This window comes from Crinia signifera, chromosome 1 (assembly GCF_055691185.1).
Source record: "Crinia signifera chromosome 1, ASM5569118v1, whole genome shotgun sequence".
Lineage (NCBI taxonomy): Eukaryota > Metazoa > Chordata > Amphibia > Anura > Myobatrachidae > Crinia > Crinia signifera.
The window spans coordinates 172841903-172868969 of NC_139217.1; the positions used below are offsets into that span (position 1 = coordinate 172841903).

Below are 27067 nucleotides of genomic sequence, written 5' to 3' on the forward strand. Positions count from 1 at the left end.
ACACACCCTTTTCACATTATTTTAGTTTCACATAAACTTATCACGGGTGTGGTACAGGGGTCCGACAATCGGGATCCCGACAGTCATTAGCCCGGCAACGGGATCCCGACTGGCCGGACCCAGACAGCATGGTGAGCGCAACTAAGCCCCTTGCGGGCTCGCTGGGCTCGACACGCTGCGGGCACAGTGGCTCCCTACGCTCGCCACCTATTCTATTCTTCCTCTATGGGGGTCGTGGACCCCCACGAGGGAAAATAGCAGGTGGCCATCGGGAACCCGGCTGTCGGTGTTTTGATAGTCGGGATCCCGACCTCGGGTAAATGCCTGTCGGGATCCTGACTGTCGGGACCCCGTCCGTCACCCCTTATTACAGGGCTTTTGGGGGAGATTTCATAAAAGTATCCTCCATGCCCTGAAATTCAAATGAGCTGTGCATACTGATCGCATTTCCCATACCTCTAATGGGAAATGTGGTTAGCTCAGATTTAAGTGTCAATCTTTTCGTGACAAGCACTTCTATTATAATTCCATGTTTGGCTGGTATTAGTACAGGCTTTGTTCCCGAGCATAAAGATGGAGCATGCAGGATGTGTGGCATACACCTCTGGCATTCAGAAATATTTATAAATTTATCAATATTTATAAGAGTAAAAAAATAATAATAATAATATTGCCTGCCCCCAGAGATCTCTGATTGGTGGGCTGCTGGTGTAATCCAATAAGCTGAAGCTGTGTGGTCAGTGAAGGTGCACTGAAAGTCCCAGGCGGCACCTCAGCTGAACCTTTAGACCAGCTGTCTGTTTGGTGGCATCTGTTCTACATCAATGATAGATGGTGCACCAATATCACGATCCTAGGGAAATCATGCAGCCCTCACCTGGAGATGCTATGTATCAACTGCAAATTCTTCTATTCCCCCCAGGAATTTGCCTCGATTGTCCTAGTGGGAGTGTACACCCCCCCCCCCCCCCCCTTGCCTGCGCAAAGGAAGCCCTGCACCACCTGGCCACCAGCATATCTGACATGGAGCAAAAACACCCAGACTCTCTGTTCATAGAACCAAAAGAAAGAAGGTGACAGAGCCCAAATCTATTTTAAAATACCCTTGAGTCAGTGTTATGTATGTTTCTCCAGTGGATTTTCACTTTCCTTTTCTTGTCCTGTACTGCAGTTTGTAACAATGTGTCCACACTATGATCAATGTATTATTATCACAATGTTACATTTGTTGCACCTACTATGTGTGATGTATGTGAATAATTCTCATGCTTCAATAAAAAATAAGTTTAAAAAAATAAAAAATACCCCTGCGTCTGCAGCTATCCTTAACAAGGGAGTACTCCACCCCTTGATTAGTAGAAAGTTCATAGTGCTGGGTGACTTCAACAGAACTAACCTAAGCCAGGAGCTACCCAAGTTCAAACAACAACCCACGTGCCTCACCAGGGAAAGGCGTACGCTTGACCACTGCTACACCACCCTTAAGTCTGCCTTCCGGTCAATACCCATGCTGCACTCGGACTATCTGACCACTGCCTCATGCACCTATTCCCTACCTATATGCAGAAGTTGAGAGCAGCTAAGCCTGTCATTAAGACAGTTAAGAAATGGACTAACGAGGCTAAGCTGAAACTCCAGTCCTGCCTCGACTGCATGGACTGCGGGGTCTTTGAAGCCTTGGCAACTGACCGGAATGACCTGACTGACACCGTCACATCCTACATAAGCTACTGTGAGGACATGTGTATATCCATCAAGACCTACCGCATCTTCAACAACAACAAGCCCTGGTTCAATGCCCAGCTCAGGCAATTCCGCCAAGCCAAAGAGGAGGCCTACAGCAGCGGTGACAGAGCACAATACAACCGAGCCAGGAACTCCCTAACAAAAGAAATCAGGCTAGCAAAAAAGCAGGTCTCTGACAAGCTGACAAATGACCTGTCCACTAATGACCCTGTATCTGTGTGGAAAGGAATGCAATCTATAACCAGCTACAAGAAAACACCCAAACCCACCGCCATGTACCAAAACCTAGATGATGAGCTGAACAACTTCTATTGCAGGTTTGAAAAAGTAGTCCACTGTAAACCAAACCATACCCTCTGTGCTGCCCCAAATGTCGACAGCCAACTCCAGTCACTCCAGGTCACCCAAGTAGAGGTGGAGGAGATGTTCAAAAGGGCCAAACCAAGGAAAGCACCAGATCCTGACGGGATGCCACCAGAGAGTATGCGCAGGTCAACTTGCCCCCATATTCACCAGGATCTTCAACAAATCACTGGAGCTACGCAAGTTTCCCTCCTGCCTGAAAAGATCCACTATTGTTTTCCGGTCCCCAAGAAATCAACTATTACAAATCTGAATGACTACCTGCCGATAGCTCTGACGTCTGTGATCATGAAAACATTTGAGCGCCTGGTACTAAACCACCTGAACACTGTGACTGGCCACCAGCTAGACCCCCTCCAGTTCACCTACGGATCTAATCGATGCATTGAGGATGCAGTCAACCTGGGCCTGCACTACATTCTGCAGCACCTGGATATGCTTGGTGCCTATGCAAGGGTCCTGTTCGTCGACTTCAGTTGGCTTTCAACACAATCATCCCCAACATCCTCCACCCCAAACTACTCCACCTAGGAGTCCCTGAAGCTATATGTTCTTGGTATGTGGACTTTCTGTCTGATAGAAACAAGTTGTGAAAGCAGGGGAAATCACCTCCAAAGTGCGGTCCATCAGCACAGGAGCCCCAAAGGGCTGTGTTTACTCTCACCCCTGCTCTTCTCCCTGTACACCAACGACTGCACCGCAGAGGCGCAATCAGTAAAGATAATCAAATTCTCAGATGACATTACCGTCATTGGCCTTATCAAGGACGGGAACGAATCAGCCTACAGACAAGAAGTGTACCGATTGACCCGTTGGTGCAGCAGCAACCATGTAGAGCTCAACCCATTTAAAAATGTTGAAATGGTAGTGGACTTTAGGAAGAAGGCTGTTGGTGTTCCTCTGCTAACAATTGCTGACAGTGTTGTGTCCCTAGTGGACTCCTTCAAGTTCCTAGGAACCACAATCTCCCGGGACCTTAAATGGGGGCCCAACACTGATACTATTGTTGGAAAAGCGCAGCAGAGGCTATTCTTCCTTAGGCAACTGAGGAAGTTCAACATCCAACAGAAGCTTCTGCTCCTCTTCTATTCTGCAATTGTGGAGTCTGTATTGTGCTCCTGAATATTGGTCTGGTACATCTCCGCCAGCGAGAGAGACAAATGCAGACTCCAAAAGGTAGTCATAACTGCGGAGAAGATAATCGGGACAGACCTTCCCTCTGTTCAGGACCTGTACCTGTCCAGAGAAAAAGCGGGCAACGAAGATAGTCAAGGATCAACTACATCCTGGCCATGGCTTGTTTAACCTGCTGCCATCAGGCAGACGCTACGGGGCTGTTCCCACCAGGTCCACCACAAGCCTAAAAAGTTTCATCCCTCAAGCGGTTTACCTGCCTAGTCACGCCAAAACCCTTTGCACATAATCTAACACGGTGTCCCCTCGGAATAACTTTCTGTATGACTGTATATGTTCCCCCACCTGTTTATATTGTATACTGTATACTGTTTACTTGTTAACCACCTGGCTGCTGCACAGCAAACTGAAAACAAATTCCTAGTATACACAAGTATAACTGGATAATAAAGCTGTTTCTGATTCTGATTTACTGACACAGCCCACTGACCAAAGGTCCCTCAGCACTGCCTTACTCATCATGTGCAGAGTGTGTCCCTGTAATTGAAGGCTGATGCAAGAACATTCCTGGGACAGTGCTTTCTTACAAGCTCTGTTCTGGTACCTAATTACTTAGACATCCATTCGATAATATCAACTATCTCAAAGTGCCATTAATCCACAATATCACTAGCACACACACATATATGTGTGTGTGTGCCCACGTGGGGATTCTGAGTACCCAAACCACCCTCCCCCCAAGAGAGGAGAGAAAGCAAACATGATATTACAAAGCCCCACCCCCTTGCACAAATTCACGCATTGATGTGGAGGGGGTGGAGCTAATTTGACTACATTTTTTTAGAATTGTGTTATTTTAGCTCTGTTCTCTCCCAATAGACACACGAATCGTGACATTTTGACATGAATGGAGCAATTTCGGAATAAAATAAAAAAAACTGGCAACCCCTCCAGAAAAATCTTTTGTTTGTATCATGATACAATTTCAAAAACTAATTGAGAGATAAATATGCCCCTAAGGCTTCTATAATGAATATATTTTATTTACAAATCTACAAAGGTTTATTGATTTCTAAAAAAGTTGGCTGCTCCTAGAAACTTGGTAAATTAAGGTAAACGGACAAGTAGCAGGCCTCTGAAGTCTTACATCAAAAACATGAGTTACTCTTCATGCCTGACTAAAGTAACTTGTGAGTTTATATTCATATTATGGCACAATGGGGCATGTGTAATAGCGTTCGAGTTTGCCGGAGGTGTGGGAGGCCAGCCGAACTCAGCTGGACAGTTTTGCCTTGTAACTAACTGCTGCTTTAAAAAAAATGGCCAGCTTCAACTGGCATACCGCACCTCCGGCCAGCTCAGACACTAATACATATACCACCATACATATATTATTTTCATAATAATATTGATTATGCTACTATATCATAATGTAAGTTGTTGTCATAAACTTCCACATATATCTTTTGGACTTAATATAAACCAATATAACTGACTTAATTTTCCAAACTTATATGGTGATTTATGAATCAAAAAATACTAACATTTCATTTTGAAAAAAAAAAAAACTTTATTTACATTGCATATTTATACAGATTGCATATATTTTTATGATAATGTCATAGATACATTAACACAATTTTGTTACATATGCTAACATTATCTTAATGCAAACATAATGCAGCTGCCACCTACGGTAAGATCCCTGATTTATAACCTTGTGGCATTTTTCTTTTTAATGCACTGTACAGATACGAAAGCTTGAATATTATGTCTTATAGAAATGACCATGCTAGCTTATACAGGAATTTACACGGCCTCGTTTACTACCTAAACTGCTGCTTTCACTCATAACACTCCCAATGTTTAGGTATATAAAACCATCCTAGGTAACACATGCTCATGCATAGATTACAGTATAAGGGGTAGGAGTTCTATTGCAGATGGGATATGACAAATAGCAACCAGATTCTACTAATTATTTTTTTAACACCTTGTAGAATATAATAGATCGAATGCGATTGGTTGCTTTGGGCAACATCCCATCTTCAATAGAACGCCCATCTTAGTTAGTTTACCCCTATATATTTAGAGTCCTCATTGGAGTGTTTAACAATAACACCGCTAGATTGTTGTATACTCAGAATTGTAGATATTCCAATGAAACTTTACAAATACTACAAAACGAAGTAGAGGGAGAAATATGAGCATAATACAATCCTATTTAATAAAAGACTAACAATGCTCCTCACCTCTATGGGGGGAATTAAAGTGTTTTGCACCCCGGCGGCCACTAGGTGGCATCCGATGGAGCAAGTTAAGTGTTGCTTTGCTCGTGCATGGACAGCCGCCGGAGCTGACTGTTATGTGGTTCCATCATTTTTATGGGCTGGGAATGAGTATTCGATCATTTGTAATTTTCTGTTTACAGTACAGTTTGGCCACATGTTTGCAATAACATGTATAGAAATGCAGAAGTAGCACCATGCTAAGCTATGGTGGCCTCCTGCAGGATAGTAATGACTCTGCTGAAGCATTGTGGGCAAACTCCGATATCTAATTGCTTGTATGGAATAATGAGCTGTGGTACACAGGGTACATGGCCACTAGGTTGACACAAATTACGTTGACATGCATTGGGTCGACCAGTGAAGGTCAACATGGTTTAGGTCAACATATGAAATAGGTCGACATGGCTATGGTCGACAGATTGGAAGGTCGACACAAGTATTAGATCAACAATGGCTTGGTCTACAGAAAAAAGGTTGATGTGAGTTTTTCACTTTTTTTTTTTAAGCCGACATGCAGTGTTTAATATCCTACCATCCACTATGGAAAGCACAGCAGTACACTTTGATAGTGTCCATGTCAACTATGTCGACATTCAGGACAATTAAAAAAAAAAACCTCATGTTGACCTTTTGACTGTCGATCTTGCCATTGTCAACCTTAAGCTTGTGTTGACCTTCCAACCCTATCGACCATAGCCATGTTGAGGTATTTCATGTGTCGATCTTCAGTGGCCGACCTAATATGGGTCAACCTAATGACCCATACCCAGTTAGACAACCTCATGTGTTCTATCTATGATTACCTCGTGCATTGCTGATGGAGGCTGTCTGTCCATTTCAACCCTCCTTTCCATAAACACAACTGACTTATTGGACAATAGCTTCTTTCCCCTTTACAGCTTTCTCATCATCAAAATGGTGCCTCGGCCTTTTTACAATGTTAACTGGATGCTTTAATAGTGTGGGGGAAATTGTAATTATATCTACAAACCACCTTCATATCTCCAGCAATGTATCACTATCTATTCTAGTGTATCTCCTATTGGAGGTGTATTGTGGGGACTAGGTTCCTTTATATATTGGCACCTGTAACATATACAGGTTTGGCTAGAAAAATCTATTTCAATCTATGATTGGTGCTAATAAACACAATCGTTGTTATTTAACACTGGAAGGTAACATGAAACGTATAGAGTAGTTCCTCTTCCCTTTAATTACACAAAATAAAGCACATGTTGAGTTTCCTTATTAAATCTGTGGCAAGTGTGTGAGACATATTTGTGAATTTTAAAGTTTCCATTTAAGAAAAGATTTACATGTATTTTATACTCTCCAGCCGGTATCCAAATGCGGTATATTGCCAAGCTGATTACAATAGTGTACAGGTTGAAGATTTGGAAGTGCTGTCCCCTCCCCCACCTCCTGCAGCTGCAGCTGTGGACAGAAACAGAGAATGCAGGTCCAGTATTAGAGACACTTTTCTCTATACATCTGTAACTTAGTTCACACTTTCTGAATAATTCTGATGCGTGGGTCAAGGAATCTACAAATTTTAAAATCTGGATTCCTTGATTTTTACCGAAAATGTTTTAAATTGGCAAAACAGGGATTTCTAACATTAATAATATTGCTGATTCCATGATGGGTAGCCAATCATCAGTGGCCGCTGATTAGCCATTACAATCAACTGATCAGTCAATCAGGGAAACAGCAGTATGGGATGGTTACATTACACATTAGAAAGTTTTGTGTTGTATCCAAATAGCAACATTGCCTTGAAATGTCAATAGCTGTTTAAAGAGAAGCAGCCATTGGTTCATGTTAATTGTAAATAATACCATAACACCACAACAATACCAAATGGTTCAAACAAGCGCTAGAATATATTTTGTCAAACACGAGAACATACAATTCTCAACTGATATTGTTTTTGGACCTGTCCAATAATCCCTCATACAGCTTATATAGAGGGCTAACATTTAAGGTATACTGGAACATAATTAGTTTGATCTTAATGCTATTAATAAATGAAACCTGCATAAGGTTTTATGGTAAAGTTTAATATTTTCTCAAAATATGTTACACATTCAATTAAATGGGTTTCAAATCTGCATTAAAAAATGAAATCATTCATTCATAGTATTAAATGTTTTGTTTTCTAAAACCACCGCAGCTAACCTTGAGATATCAAATAAGGACCCTTCTCAATCTATCACATTACCGTGGAATGTGTTATACAGTGCATTGCCGGGGAGTATGCTATGTCAGCTGGGACAATTAGGGACAGCTAATTGAAAATAAATTGGTTGAATAACTAAAGTGACTTTGGCAAAAGAGGATTTAGGAAGATTATGGATTAAGGTTAATATAATTAAATATATTGTGCAGCACCAGGAAATTAAAGTGTCTAGTAGGGAAGAGACAATAATGATACAAGCGGTGCTAAATGAGCTAAATGTTAGGTAATTAGCAGGTCCATAACATTGGTATAATTAGTGCTAATTAAATCAATGTATACAAAACCAAAAACAACCCATTTATTTAACTAACTATAGAACTGCAAGTGAATTACTTTTAGGGACTTCGGCAAATATTCATGTTTGCAGCTAAATTGTACTGCTCCCTACTCACAATTTCCCCACTACCACTAGGAATGTTTACGCCTCTCAGATGTACCCATCCTGGCCCACTAATACCTGGGCACTAGTCCACCTTACCCACTTACCACAACATCTCCCGGCCAACACTGCTGGGATAACATTATCACATGGTTGGTGCATATGCAATTATGTGCACTTGCAAACACACTAATGCTTTCATATTAAAATACAAAGGGAAAAAAAAACGACATGACAATGTGACAATAGAGAATGGAAATAAAACACAGACAGCGGACAAAAGAAATAAACAGAGAAAATATTTGTACTATGCAGCCAGAATGCCACAAATGTTATCAAGGTACTGTAAGCTCTGTAAGAACCCAGGCATGTTACAGAAGAACCTGTGCAAAAAGGATTACTACCGAGGACACAGAAAAAATAAAGGTAGAAAGAAAAAAAAGCTGAGAGAGAAGAAGAGAGAGTTGGGGAGAGGGAAGAGACAGAGAGGCAACATAAACAATGGGGTAGGAGAGAATGGGAAGAGAAGAGGGAAGTGGGGAGAGATGAGTGGGGAGAGATGGATGGGGAGAGAGGTGGGATAAGAAAGAGAGCAACATGTGTTAAGGGAAAAGAGAGAGGAAAAGTAACAGGTCTGGCAAAGTCGGGCACAAAAGCCAGCACTCTAGATAAGTACAGCTCCGTACTACTAGTCAGATGCAAAGGAGGGTTAGTGGATATTTCTAATTGCTGAGGATGCCTCTAATTAAATAAGCACAAACTGCAATGGCCACATAGTGCTATCAGTCAGTTAACTACAGAAAACAGACGGGGCAAATTGGTCCGACATTGCTCCAGTGTGTACCCAGCTTTATGAGTACACAAAATTTGGGTACAGAATTTGGGAATAAATGCCTGTTGCTCCAGTGTGTATCCAGTTTAAAAGCAGCTTCTCAGGGCAGGCATAAGGAGACTGTTGCCCGTGGGCTTTTCTCATAGTGTAAGCACCAACATCTGCAGGTAATCACATATTGCTAACCTACCATGCCAGGCAAGGAGTATGTAAAGAAAAAGGTGGTAAAGTTAAAGCTCCCTGTGCTTATAGCTGTGTATTTGTACTGTATTTGTATATGAGTTGTTTATTGTAGCTTAGAAAAAAGTGTAACATAATATAAGTGATTACTGGAAGTAGAAATTAATAGTGGGGGTCATTCAGACGCGGACGCAAAACAGCTATTATACGAATATCAATCACTGGTTTTACACTGTGCATGCATGTGAGCCACAGTGCGCATGTCCAGCGAGTGATTTGCAAGTACAGTTGCATTAAGATTTTAGTTGCAAAGTGATTTTTAGGAAATCACTGTTTGGGGGTAGTAACGGGGGGGCTGGTCGGGTGAATGCAGGTGCATCATAGCCATAGCTATTCGGACTGTGTCATAGCCATAGCCATTCAGACTGTGTTTTCCAGGGTGTGCATACATTAGCAGCTGTGATAACACTTGCTACTGGAGAGGTGTCCCAGGAGATCACAATTACAGAAGCACTCAGTCTCTGCATGGCGGCCCTATGTATGATGATGTTAACAATGTTTCCGCAATCATAAAAATGATGTGATTACAATGGGTGTCCTTTTGCATGGGTTAGATTCTGCCCATATTAACATACTGTATAATCACAATTACTGTACATATGGAAACTCAGAAGCAGGAAGAACAACTGCATCGGAATGACCCTCAATGGGAAGAAAATAGGCGATGGCTTAAACAAAGGAAAATTACCCTAATAGTCTTAAAAACTTGAAGTCTAAAACTGTATTTTTCCTGAATGTGATGATGCTCTACAGAAATGTATACAGTATACTTATGGTAGGGACATTATAGTGTAAACTATTATCAACCTTGTTTTGCTGCCAGTTCCTCTTCCTTTATCTTCTTTGCGTCCTCAATCACCTTCATTTTGGCCTCATACTCATCAGCAAGAGCTTTCCACTCCTTTTTGTTATTCATCAAACCATCCAACATTGGCTGAATTTCCTCATGGAAGCGAGAAAACTCCTGAACAACAGCAATTCCATGAACATTATGGTAAGCAATAGTTCTGGTCAGCACTACGTGTCTAGTTGTTATTAATGTAACTGTAAGATCCCAGGGCAAAGGCTGGGCCAACTACTGTACTAATATTATTACAAGGATCTCATGTAATGTTCAAAATAATATATTCTATGTATCATGCATAAATTAGTATCTATTAAGTGTGCAATATTCACCAAAGCAGTATATAAATATTTGGCTAAAATCTCGGTGATATAAAAAAATCCATCTGGAAAATATATTTATGTACTGAAAATCCTTTTCCGGGTGCAGGGAGGAAGAGGAGAGTCCGCCGCAGCAGCAGCACAGTCAGATTAATCCGGGTAAGGGAGGGAGGGGGGAGCCGCCGGGACCCACTAGCTCACTGCAAAGGACAGCTTTTAACACATATGTTAGAGCATATGCGATAATTATGTTAGCGGTACCCGGCGATGTGCGGCAGATGCGGGGCACGGATGTTAGAGCATCCCGCCCAAAGTGCCAATCAGCTCCTATCTGAAATTTTCCAAACACAGACTGTAAAGGTGCCCACAGACTAGAAAGATCTGCGATCTTAAGATGCGCGCATAAATTTGCCTTGAAATCTTTTGTCCGTCCTGGAAGTACACAAAATCACCAAAAATGTATCTTAAGATCCGATGTGCGTTCCTATGGATCTTTTGCTATATCTTCTGAACTTTCATGCAGCATGTAAAATCAGAACATTTAGCAAAAGATCTGTGGAAGCGCGCATCCGATCAAGATCGTCCGACTGCCGATAAAAATCGTCCGAACTGCAAAAAAATCGTTCTAGTGTGTGGGCACCTTAACATAACAGTTGCTACTTTATTTATCTCCAATTATCTTTCAATAAGTTTTGATAGACTCCTAAATATTTCCATAACTTTCTCCTTTCTGGAATTGTCTAGCTTTGGGGCCTATATTGATGATAATAATATAAAATAATTAGTTTTAAAAAAAATTATTCAAACAAAAGCAGGTGTTTGTGGAATAATCTAGCGCAATCAATTAAGTAAGGTGCAGCTTATCAAACATATAAAGGAAGGTACACCACCTTCCAGGAGAAACTGTGAACAACGGTGTTTATGTTTGAACAATAGCGCAACCCCCTTAAAAAGATGTATATTGCACAAAAAAGTTTTAACAATTTATTGTGACATTACAATTGATGACAAAGGTAGTCATGAATAAAAATACATACATAAAAGCAGGTAAATGATGATAGAAACCAGGCAATATAGGACCAATGGTTTGGGCACAAAAATGAGTGATGTTTTATCTCACCATAGAAGGAAGTTGCGGTGGGCTTTTACTTCCGATTGAAGTTCTGCGGCTCCACCACAGATGGCTTGCTATGGAGAAAATCTCAATAAAGTGCTTGTGCGTCCTTAAAGTGTCCTGGTGCTTCAAAAGTGCAAAGTAAAGGTGCACTCAGTCAAGCAGTCTGTATCCAAATAGGTAGCAGAACTTCAATCGGAAGTAAAAGCCCACCGCAACTTCCTTCTATGTGAGATAAAACATCACTCATTTTTGTGCCCAAACCATTGGTCCTATATTGCCTGGTTTCTATCATCATTTACCTGCTTTTATGTATGTATTTTTATTCATGACTATGTTTGTCATCAATTGTAATGTCACAATAAATTGTTAAAACTTTTTTGTGCAATATACATTTTTTTAAGGGGGTTGCGCTATTGTTCAAACATAAACACCGTTGTTCACAAAAAAAATTATTCAGACAAGGCCTAAGGTATATGTTATATATGTTATATATTAAAAAGTAGTACTAGATTGAAATATCCAAATTCTAACTTCAAATTTCTAGTAATGGGCTCCCATTTTATCTAATTTTCTACTGACGTACTTCTATAATCTTAGATTCTATAAATGGGATACACTGCAGTACAATTATCAAATGCAAAATGTTTCTAGATCAAGCAAATAGAATTATTTAAATCTATACATATATGTTTACTTCCTAATTTACTTACTTTGTACACAAAAGTGCACACAAAGTCAATAAAACCACACTGAAGCTTTGGCAATTCTGCAGACTTATTTCTGTCCATCATTGGCTGTCAAAAAATAAAAATATAATTATATCAAAATGCAAACAAATGTTCAGCGTCTACCACAGCAGTGATTTGCTGCTCATTATTATGTGCTAGCTGCTAGTCATTGTTATATGTAGAGGCATTCGGGGAAATGTCATAGGTCTGAGTTTGCGGAGGGCCGGGTTATTGTTTGAGACTGCCCATATTTTTAAAGCGATGATTATTTACAAGTCAAAACCAGGTTGGTTTTGCCTTATAAATGATTTCTGCTTTAAGAATACGGGCAAATAAGGCTGAAATACCTGACATCTGCAAACTCGGACCCAATTACATTTCCCCAAATATCTGCACAGACAACACTTTAATGAATGAAATAGTATAGCACTTCTATTATGTGTGTAATGACCCCGTGCTACAGTATATCATGTATTAGTTTTGGTGTCTCTGTAATGCACCGGTCATTAGCAGCACTGTTGTATGTTCGTTCATTATCCCCCATTGTGGGAACCCCTGACAGGAGAGACAGCAGTACATGATCACACAGCCTTATCTGTACTGGTTTGCACTCATTCATAGCATGCTGTTGCTGTCTGTAGTGAGACATCACTTATGCTGACCATACACTAGACTAGACCATTTCTTCAACCAACCAACTAGTTGGTTGTTTGGACTGAAAATCTGGTACTGTATAGGAGAAAATACGAAATTTGCTTACAAAACCAGGAAAATGGACAAAACATTCAGTCAAATTGTTTAGATCAAACATATTCCAGATTTTGCGAGCAAATTACTAAATAACAAATGATATTGCTCTCATACAGTACCAGCAACTAGTCATTTTCCTTAGATAAACACATTTGTTTATTTAGAGTATCTGGTGCCCATACGGATTTGGCTAATTACATATACTGTAGGTAGGAAGAACAGCACAACCATTTGTAATTTATTGCATTAATTGTATATGCAGTAGTTTCTTATGGTTATATTTGTTAAATATAATGATCTAGTTCATAAACAGGGCAGTATAGATTGTGGCTCTGTCTATCATGCTCTTATTCCTGAGAGGGCAAAATTCAGCGAAATGTTGATCACTTTAACTTAGTTACCCAGGTCCTGATTATGTATGGCTGTGCTTATGCAAGCATGGTCCTGCCATAATGTGCATCTACTCACAATGGGCTGCTGCTGAAGTACTGTTCTCTCCAAGTCACCCTGCTCCCAGAATTCAGCTGCGACTAAAAGAGCAACCTAGTAAATAACAGAAACAGTAAGAAGGAGAAAACGAAGCTTATCCAATAATAAAGTAAAAGTTAATCTACTGTATATGCAGTATCATATGTACAATAGGTGGAAAATAAACACAATACATGTAGGTACAGGTTAATTAAATTCAGATATTACATGAAAGTTTCTATTGGGCGGAGTCACACGTTTCTGTAATTTTGCATGTCTGTGACTTTATTTACAATGCTTGTACCAGCCCTTCCCCTGGTGTAAAAATTTGCAGCATCCCCATGCTAGGTGCAAATTAATGGGCAAATGTACTAAAATCTGCCATTTTGGCCGTTAAGCAATTCAGATACGAACGGGATCTGTGGTGATTTCGGTCCAAGAATGCGGCTTAACTACAAAGCTGCCAATTTCAGAATTCTTTCTGATGGTGAAGTCATTTGCCAACCCTGAAGCATCACATGGATCACTCATATTTGTGCCATGCTTCTATGTGTAAAAGTAACCTGGGCATAACCATCTCCGTACTCTTCAAACCAGTCATAATACGGAGGGAAAAATTAGCTAGGCATTAGAACCAGCACCACGCTCATGGACCAGTCCTGGTTCCAAAAAAAGTGGACAAAAGATGTAGAGGACCACTGTACAGTATTTTTAAAAACAGCACCAACAGTCAGCAGAGTAATGCCACAGCCAGGGACACTTTTATATAAGTGTCATTAACCCCCAACTGGTCATCCCTGGCCAGGGTCCTTGAGGGAGTGGCGCCTTCCCCCAAATAAAATGCCCCCCCCCCGGGCACCCAAGGGTCCAATGTTCCCACCCCCTGGGCAGAGGGTGCCAGGTTGATATTCCATTGTGTAAAAATCAGACGTAATATTGGGTCTGGCTGTGGAACTAAAAAACTAATAAAAAACACACCCTGAAAGTAGAACTTTATTCCCCGCTGAGAATGGGTACATTTCCGTAGATGTGGAGGGGTAGATTTATTAAGCTCAGTGAAGTGATAAAGAGTCTGGTTTTTATCACCGGCCAATCGGCTCATAACTATAAAGTTACAGGCTTGGTTTGAAAAATGACAGGTAGGAGCTGATTGACCAGTGATAAAAACCAGACACTTTATCACTTCACCGAGCGTAATAAATCTACCCCTGAGTCCACAACCAGTTCAATGACTTACCCATGACAGTCCCATAGCACACCCACATTTGTACATTTGATTGGCCAGCTGCCAGCAAATATTTTGATACCATATACCTCAATTGCAACTGCACATACACACAGTAGAACGCATGAACGCATGTGTTGTGCTACTTTTAAACAAGGGGAATAAACATGGTTTGATTTTGGCTATGGATGATTTTGACTATGTGATTTCCCCTTGAAGTGCATGAAGCCATTTTGCACATGCACTTGCAATTTTGTGCTATTTGGCCTATCACCAAATACATTACAAGTGACATAGTCAAAATTGCCTTGCCTGCACAGTATATTTTACCTTGAGATACCGACCTCACAAGTGTGTGCATCACTATCGCAAGCTGTCAGAATTTGATTAACTTTTCATACAAATGTGACTACTGTATATAGTCAAAATTGTTTAGCCCTGAACACACTGGCGGCGGGATGTATTAAGCTGAAAATGCGGTAAAACTCCAGTTTTCGGGGGTTTTACCGAATTTTCTAATGTATGAAAACCCGCCGTCACCGCATAGCAGGGTATCGCCACCTTTGGGTGGCGATACCCTATAGAAGCCTATGGGCTTCTATCTACGCCCGACGCTAGCCCGACGCCAACTTGACGCCTCTGACGACCCCCCTCTCCCCCTTCCTCTGGCATACCTTGCATCAGGTCCTCCTGGACCCGGAAGGTAAACCCTTCCTCCACCTAGTAACGCAGCCTGACGTCCTTCTGGCTGCAGGGGGGTAGGAAGAGGCGCTGGGGACAGCCTGCTTAGCTGTCCCGGTGTGAGGGGAGAAGGAGGCGCCCAAGAGGTGACAGGAGGTGACAGAAACCAGGAGGTGACGGAGACCCCCACATAACAGGTATCGTGGTGGGCCTCCGTCACCGCACCGCGATGCCAGCCAAGCTGGCATCGTGGTGGCCGGGCGGCAATGTATATTATTAAATTCCCACCCTGGGTGATTTTCAGCTGAAAGCCACTCAGTTTACTTGTCTAAGCGGCTTTCAGCTGGAAAGCCGCCCAGTGGGTACCGGGCATCAAAGAGCAGTGAGCTCTGCTACATGCTCCTGCATCAATACCAGTGCCCCGCCGCTAACAAACAAACAATAGGGACGTGCAGTCAAGGTAGGCAGAGCCTCGCCTCTCATGCTTCAGTACACTCTTCAGTTTTGACTGTAAAAATTATTAGAATAATACAAAAGTCATACAAAAAATTAAAACAAATCAAATTTGTATTATTATACAATCAGCTTTGTGTTGTTCTAAACTTTATTATAAAGTAATAGTTGTCTTAAGGTGCCCATACACGGTACAATTATTGTATACAATTTGGACTAGATCGCATCGCATAGGCAATGAGATCTAGTACAAAAAGTATGTGCAGCACATACTTTTTGAGCTGTGCAAAGAGATATGTGACGGGAGCGCGCATCTCATCGCTCCCAGCAATTGTACGTGTATGGGCACCTTACGTCTTATCATTTTTATTGTGTAAATCTGGCTGTGAAACTAACCAGTGCCTCCTTAGCCATTCAACTCAACGCAGGTCAATGCTAACAATACAGTATCTTCATTCATGTGTTAATTTGGGTGTGGACTGAAAGGTCTACATTGTCTAGGTCAGTGGTCTCCAACCTTTTTTGGGGTGTGAGCTATTCGCTGCAAAATAAACCACCTGAAGAGCTATAAAAATTTAAAAAAATATAAAAATCTGCCTAATAACAAAATAATGCCCTTTACACTTTATGCCACACACTGTAATGCCCCTGATACACTATGCAACATACATAACTGCGTGGCTACACCCATGTGGCATAGGGTGTAGCCACATGCCACATGGGGTGCGTCCAATAAAAATGGGGGTGTGATACACAATAGTGCAGAGCCATATATACATATGCCCAAATAGTGCCAGATACACATATGCCCCCAATAGTGCCAGATACACATATGCTCTCACGGTGACAGGTATGCCCCCACAGTGCCAGAAACAGGAATACCCCCACGGTGCCAGGTATGACCCCATGGTGCTGGGTATGCCCCCACAGTGCCAGGTATGCCCCCACAGTGCCAGCAATGCCCCCACAGTGCCAGCAACAGGTATGCCCCAGAGTGCCAGCAATACCCCCACAGTGCCAGCAACGCCCCCACAGTGCCAGCAACAGGTATGCCCCACAGTGCCAGCAATGCCCCAGAGTGCCAGCATGAAGTATGCCCACATAGTGCCAGCAATGCCCCCACAGTGCCATCAATAAGTATGCACCCACAGTCGTTCCCGAGACCCCCATGTAGCGGTGGGTGGTTCGCTGCAGGTGCAATGTGCACCACACTCAATGCAGCCTGGAGAACTGCAATGCAAGCTCCCAGCCGCTCTGAGACACCGTTCCAAGAGAGGGAGTGAAGCCGCCCCAACACCCACAGACAAATGCCAAATCAGCGACTATGGCTTGCTTCGCTTGCAATGCTTCAGGCCTGCTGCTTTACTGTTTCCATCGGTAGTCCATGTGGATGGTAAAGTGTGAAAAATGCTAAATAATTGTGAAAAACTCATGTGGACCTTTTCATGTGTCAACCATTGTCATGTCCTCATTTTACTTGTGTCGATTTTTTTGTCAATGTCAAGGTTTTTTTTAAGTATATACATGCTTGAGGAGACTAAGGGCCTGATTGAGCCTAGTGAACAGATAACTCCACCTGCCGCAAAGACCCCCGGTGCCCGAATCCCATAGCTAGCATGTGACGGGATGTGTTTCATAACACACATGCCCTCTCATACGACCGAACAGAAGAGATATCTTTCGATGGTCGCACACCATCAGATGATTTCTCACCCCTTTGGTAAGAAAATTCACAGAACACTGAAAAGGGGGTGGGCACTGATGTAATGTGACGTCAGCCACAGGACCCCACCCAGGCATTGCCATGCCTGCGTGTGCAGGGGGGCGACCAGCAATTTTATGGGGATGCTGGCCCATCCCCTGTTGCCACCCCCGTTCCTCCTCCATTTCACCCCTCGCCAAAGCTGTTCACTCCTGGAGTTTGCGCATATTTGCATATGGACAAGCGCAAACCTCCCACCATCGAACATGGTGCCAAATTCGGACCCTAACGAATGGGTCTGAATTGGCCCCTTGGGAGCAGCAGAGGTAGAACAATGAAATGTTGGCATAGCTGGGCAGGAGTGTTAAGACTTAGGATGGGTAAATTAGATGATTATATTAACCAAGGCGAGAACTGATGAGGACATCCATGATTAAAGTGTGAATACAAACATACAGTGCACTACATTAGAATGGAATGTAAAGTAATATACAACCTTGCTCTGGACTTCCCATGGTTTGGTAATTGCAGACAAATCACAGGCTGTCATCATCATAGCCCTGCAAATTAACCATAACATCAAAAAATCATTATGTCACATTCAGGGATACAGATGTACCCTCACCATACCGAAGAATGGGGTGCAAACAGCACCCACACTTCCCAGGTTGGGGTGCAGTGGCCTGTGACCACACACTCTAGTAAATACAAATACAGGGGGCCCAGCACTCACTAACTCACCTTAACATACCAATAATTATTAAATAAATAATGGGGTTTTGGTTCATGAATTATTTCACATTCACATTCATAGAATTGTCTTTTACAGGGAGAAAACAAGTGCAACTAAAGCTGGGTACACACCTGTACCAGCCATGGCCCGATCACCCAATGGTTTTATACTGTAGCTGTGTATGCTCCTGCAATAATTGGGATCAGGTCACATCTTATGTACTCAGTGGCATAACATTGGCACTGCAGCCCAAGCGGATGGACACTTCCGGTATTTGGGGAATGTCACTATGGCAACGCTGCAGGACTTTCGGTTGCACAGGCCTGCTAATGGCAGCTATGCATGACTCCTTGTTCAGCCACGGGTGAGTGTTCTCACGTAATCTGATTGCAGGGTATTTAGGAGGTCTCTTGCGCAATCAACTTTGACCCGTGATGAAGGTGTGTGACACACACCAAAACATCTTGTGGTAGCTCACCATTCATTGACGGCCATATACTGCTCTTTCCAGATGGTTAAGTACTGTGTTCTATACATTTTTTGGACTTTATTGATCAGTCTCCTCTCTGTTGCTTATCACTTATATCGGATTTGCATTTTTTTGCACTTATTTTGACTAAATGATGCAAGTTTTTCGTTATTGGATGATCAAATAACTGGATCCACACCAGTATGTGATATTACCAATATCCAGTGTTATTTTTCAGCAGGAACCAGCAGGAACTCAATTCCTGAACCTCTAATTAAATATGACATCATCAGGAACTAGAAATGTACTTTCCATAAGTTTTATCTCGTTGAATAGCAAAGGAATCTCACCGTGTGTACACACCATGAAAGTCATTACATGCGCTTTCTGGGAGGGATTGCGAGGGCACTGAGGACGTTGAGACCTGTGCAAAATCACTCTCTGTCATTTTATGTATGTGTTATCATCCCATATATTCGGGTCATTTGTTCTGTTTGGGTGTGGTATATTTGGCCGACAGTCGGGATTCCTATAGTCATTAATCGTCAGAATCCGGCGCTGAGATGTTTCCTCCTCGCCGTCTCTGAACAGAATGATTTCTCGGCCAATCAGGAGCCGAGAAAGTCGGCTCCTGATTGGCCAGAAATCATTCTGTTCAGAGACGGCGAGGAGGAAACATCTCAGCGCCGGACAAACTCCTTTAAGCCGGGTACCAGTCGGGAGCAGCGCTGTCACCGGAGGTCGCCGCCGGGGAGCAGGTGAGTTGGATTTCCCTCCTTAGGTACCCCTCTGGACTACCACGGATCCCGGACCCCGGATTCTTCACGCCAGGAGCCCCGGAACCCCAGGACCAGCCCCGGAACCAGGACCAAGGCCACGGAACCGGACTCTTCTGCCCTGGAGCCCCGGAGGACGAATCCAGGATCCAGGGACCGACCTACGGGCACAAGGTAGGTAAGTATCAGTGTGTGTGTGTTTTGTGTGTATTAAAGTTTTATTTTACAGGGTGTCAGTGTGATTTTGTGCACTATTTTTTACACTGCAGAACTACAAGTGCCAGCGGGCACTTTAATGCCCCGCATGCTGGGACTTGTGGTTCCCCAAGTCCCAGCATGCGGGGTAGGCTTGCTGGGACTCATAGTTCGCCAGTGTAAAACAATAGTTTACATTCTTTTTTTTACACAAAGCATCAGCCCGATGCCCACCGGCCAGGGGCATCGGGGACAGCCCCGGACTATCAGCATGGGCTGGTAAGTCCTGGAGGGGGGGACCCCTTCATTGGGGGGGTCCCCACTTCCCCAGGACCCCTGCCCATGCTGACCAGCCAGGGGGTTAATGCTTTGGCCGGGGGGACTTGTATAAAAAGTCTCCCCCCGGCTGTGGCATTACCCTGCTGGCTGGTTGTGTCCGGTGCTGGTTCTTAAAATACGGGGGACCCCTAGTCACTTTGTCCCCCGTATTTTGGGAACCAGCGCCGGACCTTGAGTCTGGTGCTGGTTTCGTAAAATCAAGGGGACCCCTATTTGTCGGGGACCCTGATTTTATGTCACCAGCACCGGCTCAGTGAGCCCGGGGCTGGTTAGACTCGGGCGGGGGACCCCGCGCTCGTTTTTTTTTTTATTTAACCATTTGTTTTATTTTTTACAGCAGAACCCTGCACGGAACATTGCGATCTGTGCAGGGTTCTGGCTAATTCGCCTAACAGACCCAGGTCTGAAATTAGTGCGAAAATTTGTCACTTAAAAAATGCGATGTGCAAATGCGCATAGCATTAAATAAGCGACTTGTATACTTTTCTGTGCGCAAACATCTGGATGCGATAAAAATGCGAATTAATCTCGCATTTTTATTCACCAGACCTTAACGCACAAAATATGCGATTTCAGCCCCTATGCGCATCCCATTAAATCAACGATTTAATGGGAAAATGCGATATCGCCATTTTGTGGTCTAATTACCGCAAAATAACAAAAATCGCATAGCATAGAATATCACCCCACGTCTCTCTATCACCTTTCATGCTTCAATTTACTTGTCTCATAGGGGGTTATTGGGACCTGATTGCACTGGAAAAAATGGAACCACTGCACACAAGTATGGCTCACAGTATGAATGCTCAAGGCAATCCTACAATAAAATCCAGTTTATTTTTTAATCGCTGGTCGTGCACAACCTGATTGACTGAAAGTGTGGGTGTCACCCAGACATTTACTGGGAGCATCAGGGAAAATACAGACGTGTCAAGGATTTTACAAGGAGGGTGTGTGACTTCAGCTCCTTCCCCGATCAGCCGTTTCTATCGCACTGGCCAAGTAGGTCTTGGGTTACGCACCAACGGCACAAACTGGAAAAATAAGTTGATGGTGAGCGGCTCCAAATGGATTTGCAGATAATCGATGGGCTGACATTTTCGCAGGCTTTTCGCAGCCTTGCACAGGGCAGGATGAGCGGTGATTACCTGATTGCAGGAATCTACAAATTAGCAGTCCAGCGATCAGGTCTGAATAACCCCCCTGATTGGGAATATCATAATTACAGGTAACCATGTCGACTCTCATTCAGGATAATGGCACCACAAGCTAGGCATATTGTATAATATACCTACATAATGATTTCTTTCCTTGTTGTTTCTAGTGACAGGTATTCAACCCATTTTTGTTGGTCATCATAAGTCTTGGACTGGTCAACGATTTTCTGGAACATTGTCCTCTTCCTGTGCAAAGACATATTAATCACTAGTCATTTTTGAAACAACCAGCATTTATTTATGTTCTTTTTATAATGACTATAAAATATGCAAAAATGGTTTATTACACCCAGAAATACATGTAATGCAGCACAAATACCACCGTGCATGCAATATAGGGAACAATTCACCAAACAGAGAATACAATGGCATACAGCTTATGCCTGTTAGTAATTACAAACTAAATACATTTTGTCTTCTCTTAAGCTGTGTACACATGGTGCGATTTGGGCTATCGATTTTGACCATATACGACATCCTCCATCGGCCCTGCTGCAGGGCCAACAGGAGGCATCGCTAGCACCTGGCATCGGCAAGTGTGACCTTGTTGCACACATCTTTCAGTGCAGTGGTTTCCAACCTCAGTCCTCAAGTACTCCCAACAGTTCACGTTTTCCAAGTCACCCGGCAGGTGCACTCTTTATTAACTGTTCCATAAACAGGAACTGTTGGGGTTACTTGAGGATCGAGGTTGGAAACGTGGTCGCTGATGAAAATGAACCTCTAGAATGGGGCTGAAAACGGGAGCGCGCACCCGGCGATTTATCGCCGGGGCACACACCCATCACTGGCAATATAGTCGCCAGCGACCATATTTCCAGCGATTTCAGCCCCTATCTCCCCCGTGTGTACACAGCTTAAGGGGCTGCAGCAAAAAATGTAGGATCTCTGGAGGAGGGTTCCTAATGTTTCATTTTAGAGCTATTGTCACCATCCCATGAAGGATGCATAATTATCATGTAGCAAGCTATTGTCTGCCCCAACCAAAGGGTCTGATTCAGAGCTGTTCGCCAGGCAGCGTATATTTGCTATCTAGCGAGCAGGTAAACGCTGCCCCACGGAACCTCCTCACTTAGAATGCCAGCGGATGCTTTTGTATATACATGTGCTCACATTCAGCCACACGGAAAAAAAATAATTCAGAAATCAATCACCATCGAATGATTTTTCTTCCCTTTGCAAATAAAAAGTAAGGCTAGATTTACTTTCATTCTGGCCGGAGATGGCCGAATTCGGCACTAACACACCTGCATTTGCAGGGGTTTGCCCAGCATTTATGTGGGCATTTTTCTGGGTATGCATCCCTGCATCTGCTCCCTTCCTGCCCATCGTGGAGCGAACGCCCCGGTCAATATGAAAGTCACCAAAGGCGTTTGCTTCGGGGGTTGCATATGCGCATATTCGTATCAATTTCAACCCATACAGAGCGGGTCTGAATTGCCCCCACGGTGCTGTTTATGCAATACAGTATGCAATGATTGAGCACTCAGTCACACAAAGCACTTAGAAAATCTTATGCCACTCAGCAGCTCCATTCTGTCCTTTTTCGTGGCTGCTGGCTAGGTTGTGGGGAAGGATATTTCCAGGCAACTGGAACCCCCCCCCCCCCCCTGCACTTTCGTGAATAACGGCTATCTTAGTAGCCCTCAGGTTATGCATCATAGCAGATGAGCCCATTGAGGCTGTATTTTAGAATGCAGTACTTGGCCTCAGCACTCCAAGGAAACAGGATTGCCTACATCTCTGAATCTGACCCTACAACTCTTGCCAAACCAACAAGTTGATACAGTTAAACCCACTATCATCCAGCAATGTCAAATAACCCAAACACATTCTATTGTAGGTCTACTACACGTTAGGATTTGCAAAAACTAATCTCAAAGACAGATTTGTATTATCCTCTATGCCCCATCATTTAAGATTTTATGCTAAGAGAGTATGTTTTCATCATGTTACTTATGTTATTTATTTATTATGAGTTTTAGAAGTTCTATAACATATTAGCATTAGCAATAAGTGAACTCTCTGGGCGAGATGTACTAAGCCTTGAAAGTGATAAAATGCACCAACCAATCAGCTCCTACCTATCATTTTTCAAACACAACCTGTGACATAGCAGGTAGAAGCTGATTGGTTGTTGGTTTATCACTTTTTCTATTTTATCACTTTTCAAGCTTAGTACATCTGGCCCTCTATCTGGTTAGAAAAAACATCACTTCATAAAAGAGAAGGTATTTGGTGATGACTAGTCATTCTCGTTCCTCAGAACTGATATGATTAGTGTGGGTGGATGAGACTGTTATTTAATGCTGGCATGGTTTGTGGGTTATAAAATGAATATAAGGCTAATTGGAGAGAATAATTGGTATGACTTAAATATGGATACTAATACTTTAATATTTGTGAAGAAATATTTTTCCATCTAGATTGGTAAAGCAAAAGGCTTAGGTTGCAAAGTTTACTGGATTCATCCAGCAAAGCAACAGTAGTATGGGAATCCGGGCAGGATACCGGCGGTCGGGATGCCGGCAGTCAGGCACTGGAATCCGGACACCGGTCAGAAGAGAGGTGCCAAGATTACGACACAGCTCACAATGCCAGCACAAGAATCCTGTTATTCGGCATCCCGATCATAAGTATACTGGGGAAGGTGAGGGTTAGGCTGCGGTGGGGGATGGCCGGTTAGGCACTAAGGAGGGTTAGGGTTAGGTTATGAGGGAATGGTTAGGGTTAGGCATTAAGAAGGGAGGTTTAGGGTTATGCTGCTGTGGTGGTGAGGGTGGTAAGTTTAGAATGAATGGGAATATGCTTTATTGCTAGAGATTTGTTACCAATATCATTATAAAGATGTAAATAGAGCATAGCACCAATATTACTATAGTATTAGTATATACACTAATTCAGCCAATCAGCTATAGATACTGATCACCATTATCATCAGTTTGCATTTGGCACCAGTGGAGAAGAACCACAAGTGGTCTGCTCCTAAACAAGTCTGTCTTGTGGTAAGTATGGAATGTATTCTGCACAAACATGCTTATACTTTTATTTGGCCCATGTATGTATGCCCTATTCAACCACAGTCTTATCCCTGTGCATGGCCAAGGCATGTATATGAATTTTTGGTGAGCATAAATATAAAAAAGGGCAATTTATAAAGACAAATTTGCAAACTGTGTTGCCTCCAACTTCTCTTCCTCTGAGTTTCTCCAGTCCCCTCTCACCTTGTCTTCCGCAAGCACAGAACCTAGTGGCTCTTCTTCACTTCAGCAGTGGTGATGGCATGACATTATATACGCCGTGCCAGAAGAAGATGCCTGTGGGACAGGCTTTTCTGTTACAATTTCTGTTCAGGGCTGTAGTAGAGGTGGAACTCAGTCCCCCCTACCATTAGAGGTGGTGGAACTCAGTTCCACCCAGTTCCCTCTCACTTTAACCCCTGGATATTGGCACTCCAAAAAAGTTAATATAGGGGTGGTTAAGAAGACATATGTATAGTTATTAATCTTAATGCTGTATGTTGGAGTTATTTTCAGGGTCTGATTATTAAATGTGCATACTACTGATTCAATGTTGGGGTTTGCTGCAACAACTGTCCTGATACTCTGTTAATTCTGTGTAAGGTGGCTATTGTCTAACACATTTATGGAATAACATTCTGCATTCATGTGTTCCTATGGGAAATGTATGGCACTCAAATGTACACAGACTTAACTTTATGTCAAATTGGATAAATAACTATCAGACAGCACTGTAATCATTACTTTGACTGGATATATTCTCCTTGAGCTACTTACTTGAAGTAAAGAGCTAAATCTGTGGCTATGATAGCGATATCCATCAAATGGATGACAAGCTCGTGCTGCCTTCTGTTAAGATTCTGGTAAATGTTCATGGACTGTCACAAAAAATAAAGTCAAAATTATCTCAAAGAAAAATGTTTTATTTTTTTTTTTTGCTCCAATCAAGTTGATTTATGTCAAAATCTAAATGTATCATGAAGCTAAAACATTTACATTTCATAAGAATAGTGATTTAATGTTTACATATGGTAAAGTACTGCGTACTAGCTAAGCCCTCTCGAAGCAAAAGCTTCGAAAGTTAGTCTGCTACCTTGTGATTGCCTGTGTTCCTGTATGTGTGATTGCCTCTGTGTTTCTGTATGTGTGAAATATAATGAGATGTACTTTCACTTGCTGCCAGCAGATGGCAGTGTTTTTGAAGCACCTAGTTCTTTTATAAATAATCTAGATGATAGAAAAAGATAAATCTATTCACAATTATTCTTATTACCATTACACGCAATGTACCTTAGAGGACCTTTGGTTCCAAGCAGCAAAATAATAATCATGTAATGCAGCTTAAAAATAGAAACAGTTGCACTAACATTTATAAGTGGAAATAACATTCACGGGTTTGTAATGTATGTTCATGCTCACCTAATACCTTATACAATTAGTAAAATCAGTTTGGCGTTTTCCAAACATATTACAAATGTAATAATGCTGATATTAAACATTTGTTTAAAAAAATAATAATAATAAATAAAATAATGCAATCAGTACAGGGAAGTCACTTTTAAAATATATTCAGGGCATATATAAAAAATATCTGCTGAATCAACGGAGGCCTGGGTATTCCAGACTTTAAACGTTACTATACTGCAGCACAACTAGCTCACTGTGTTCAATGGTGCAACCCCGGGGGCGGGGAAGGTCTGGTTAGACATTGAGGCAGCTGATTTGGGACTCTCCTCACTCTCTTCTCTCCTTTGGGTCCCGAGACCCAAACGACCAAAAAGCGCCTGGCCCATCCCCTATCCTCCCTATTCTACACAACCCTGTCTTTCCCCGGGCATGCACAGCACTGCTTACCTCCCGTGGAAAAATATAGGCATAATGGGGCAGATGTATTAAACCTGGCGAAGAGTTAAACTGGAGATAAAGTGGAAGGAGATAACGCTCTGGCCAATCAACTCCCAACTGTCATATTTCAAACACAGCTGATTGGCTGCTGCGTTATATCCTTCCACTGTATCTCCAGTGTATCTCTTCAACAGGCTTAATATATTTGCCCCAATATTTCTTAATGATATCACCAAAGATGATTCGTTCCCACAATTTTCCCAGATACAAACGGACAAAGGAATTCCCACTAGGAATTTCGTTCAATTTCTTCAACTCTTCACTCCACAGTAAAGTCCACTATCATTAGCAGACCATTATCCACTTTCAAAGCTATATGCCTTCAGCGGTCAAACACCAGAGGCCTAATTTCTTTTTTATATTCGTTACTTAAGGATAATTTCCCCTCCTGCAAGTCTGCTTCGGAAAGGGCCTGGGACCAAGATCTGGGTGGGCCCCTGACCGAGGAGGACTGATCAGAGATTTGGAGCAACGCCGCTTCCAGCTCTATATGTGTCACGATTAAAAAAAAGTCTATAAATTGCTTTATAGATGGTATTACGTTCCCTCTAGACTTAACAAAATATATCCCGAAGTATCGGACACATGCTTTAGGGGTTGCGGTGACACAGGTATATTTATGCATATCTGGTGGACCTGCCCTAAGATAGCCAACTTATGGAAAGAAGTCATTCAATTCATAGGTAACCTATTACTCGCACCCATCTCAAACAATCCCAAATATTTTCTCCTGCCTCTGGATGTTCCAACCCTATCCAAGCCACAAAATAGACTAATGCATCATGTGGTCTCGGCGACCACCTGTCAGATTGCAGCACAGTGGAAAAAGACGGAGGCTCCCTCCTTGCACTCCTTAATTGCCCGCCTCTGGCACGTGTACCGCATGGAATACATGACTAGC

At 42.5% G+C, this 27067-nt stretch overlaps 1 protein-coding gene across 1 annotated transcript in view; it reads right to left on the reverse strand.

Moving 5' to 3' along the window:
* Nucleotides 1-4929: 4929 nt before the first annotated feature.
* The window catches only part of PDE6B (phosphodiesterase 6B), a 66585-nt gene continuing 44447 nt past the window's right edge, over nucleotides 4930-27067 (reverse strand). Inside the window, exons 16-22 of the mRNA XM_083177203.1 lie at nucleotides 25039-25139; nucleotides 21320-21427; nucleotides 18009-18072; nucleotides 13452-13526; nucleotides 12216-12299; nucleotides 10032-10188; nucleotides 4930-6968 (exon numbers count right to left, since the gene is read on the reverse strand). Of these exons, the coding sequence (XP_083033329.1) occupies nucleotides 6904-6968; nucleotides 10032-10188; nucleotides 12216-12299; nucleotides 13452-13526; nucleotides 18009-18072; nucleotides 21320-21427; nucleotides 25039-25139 (654 nt within the window). The 3' untranslated portion in view covers nucleotides 4930-6903. The remainder of the gene's footprint in view (nucleotides 6969-10031; nucleotides 10189-12215; nucleotides 12300-13451; nucleotides 13527-18008; nucleotides 18073-21319; nucleotides 21428-25038; nucleotides 25140-27067) is intronic.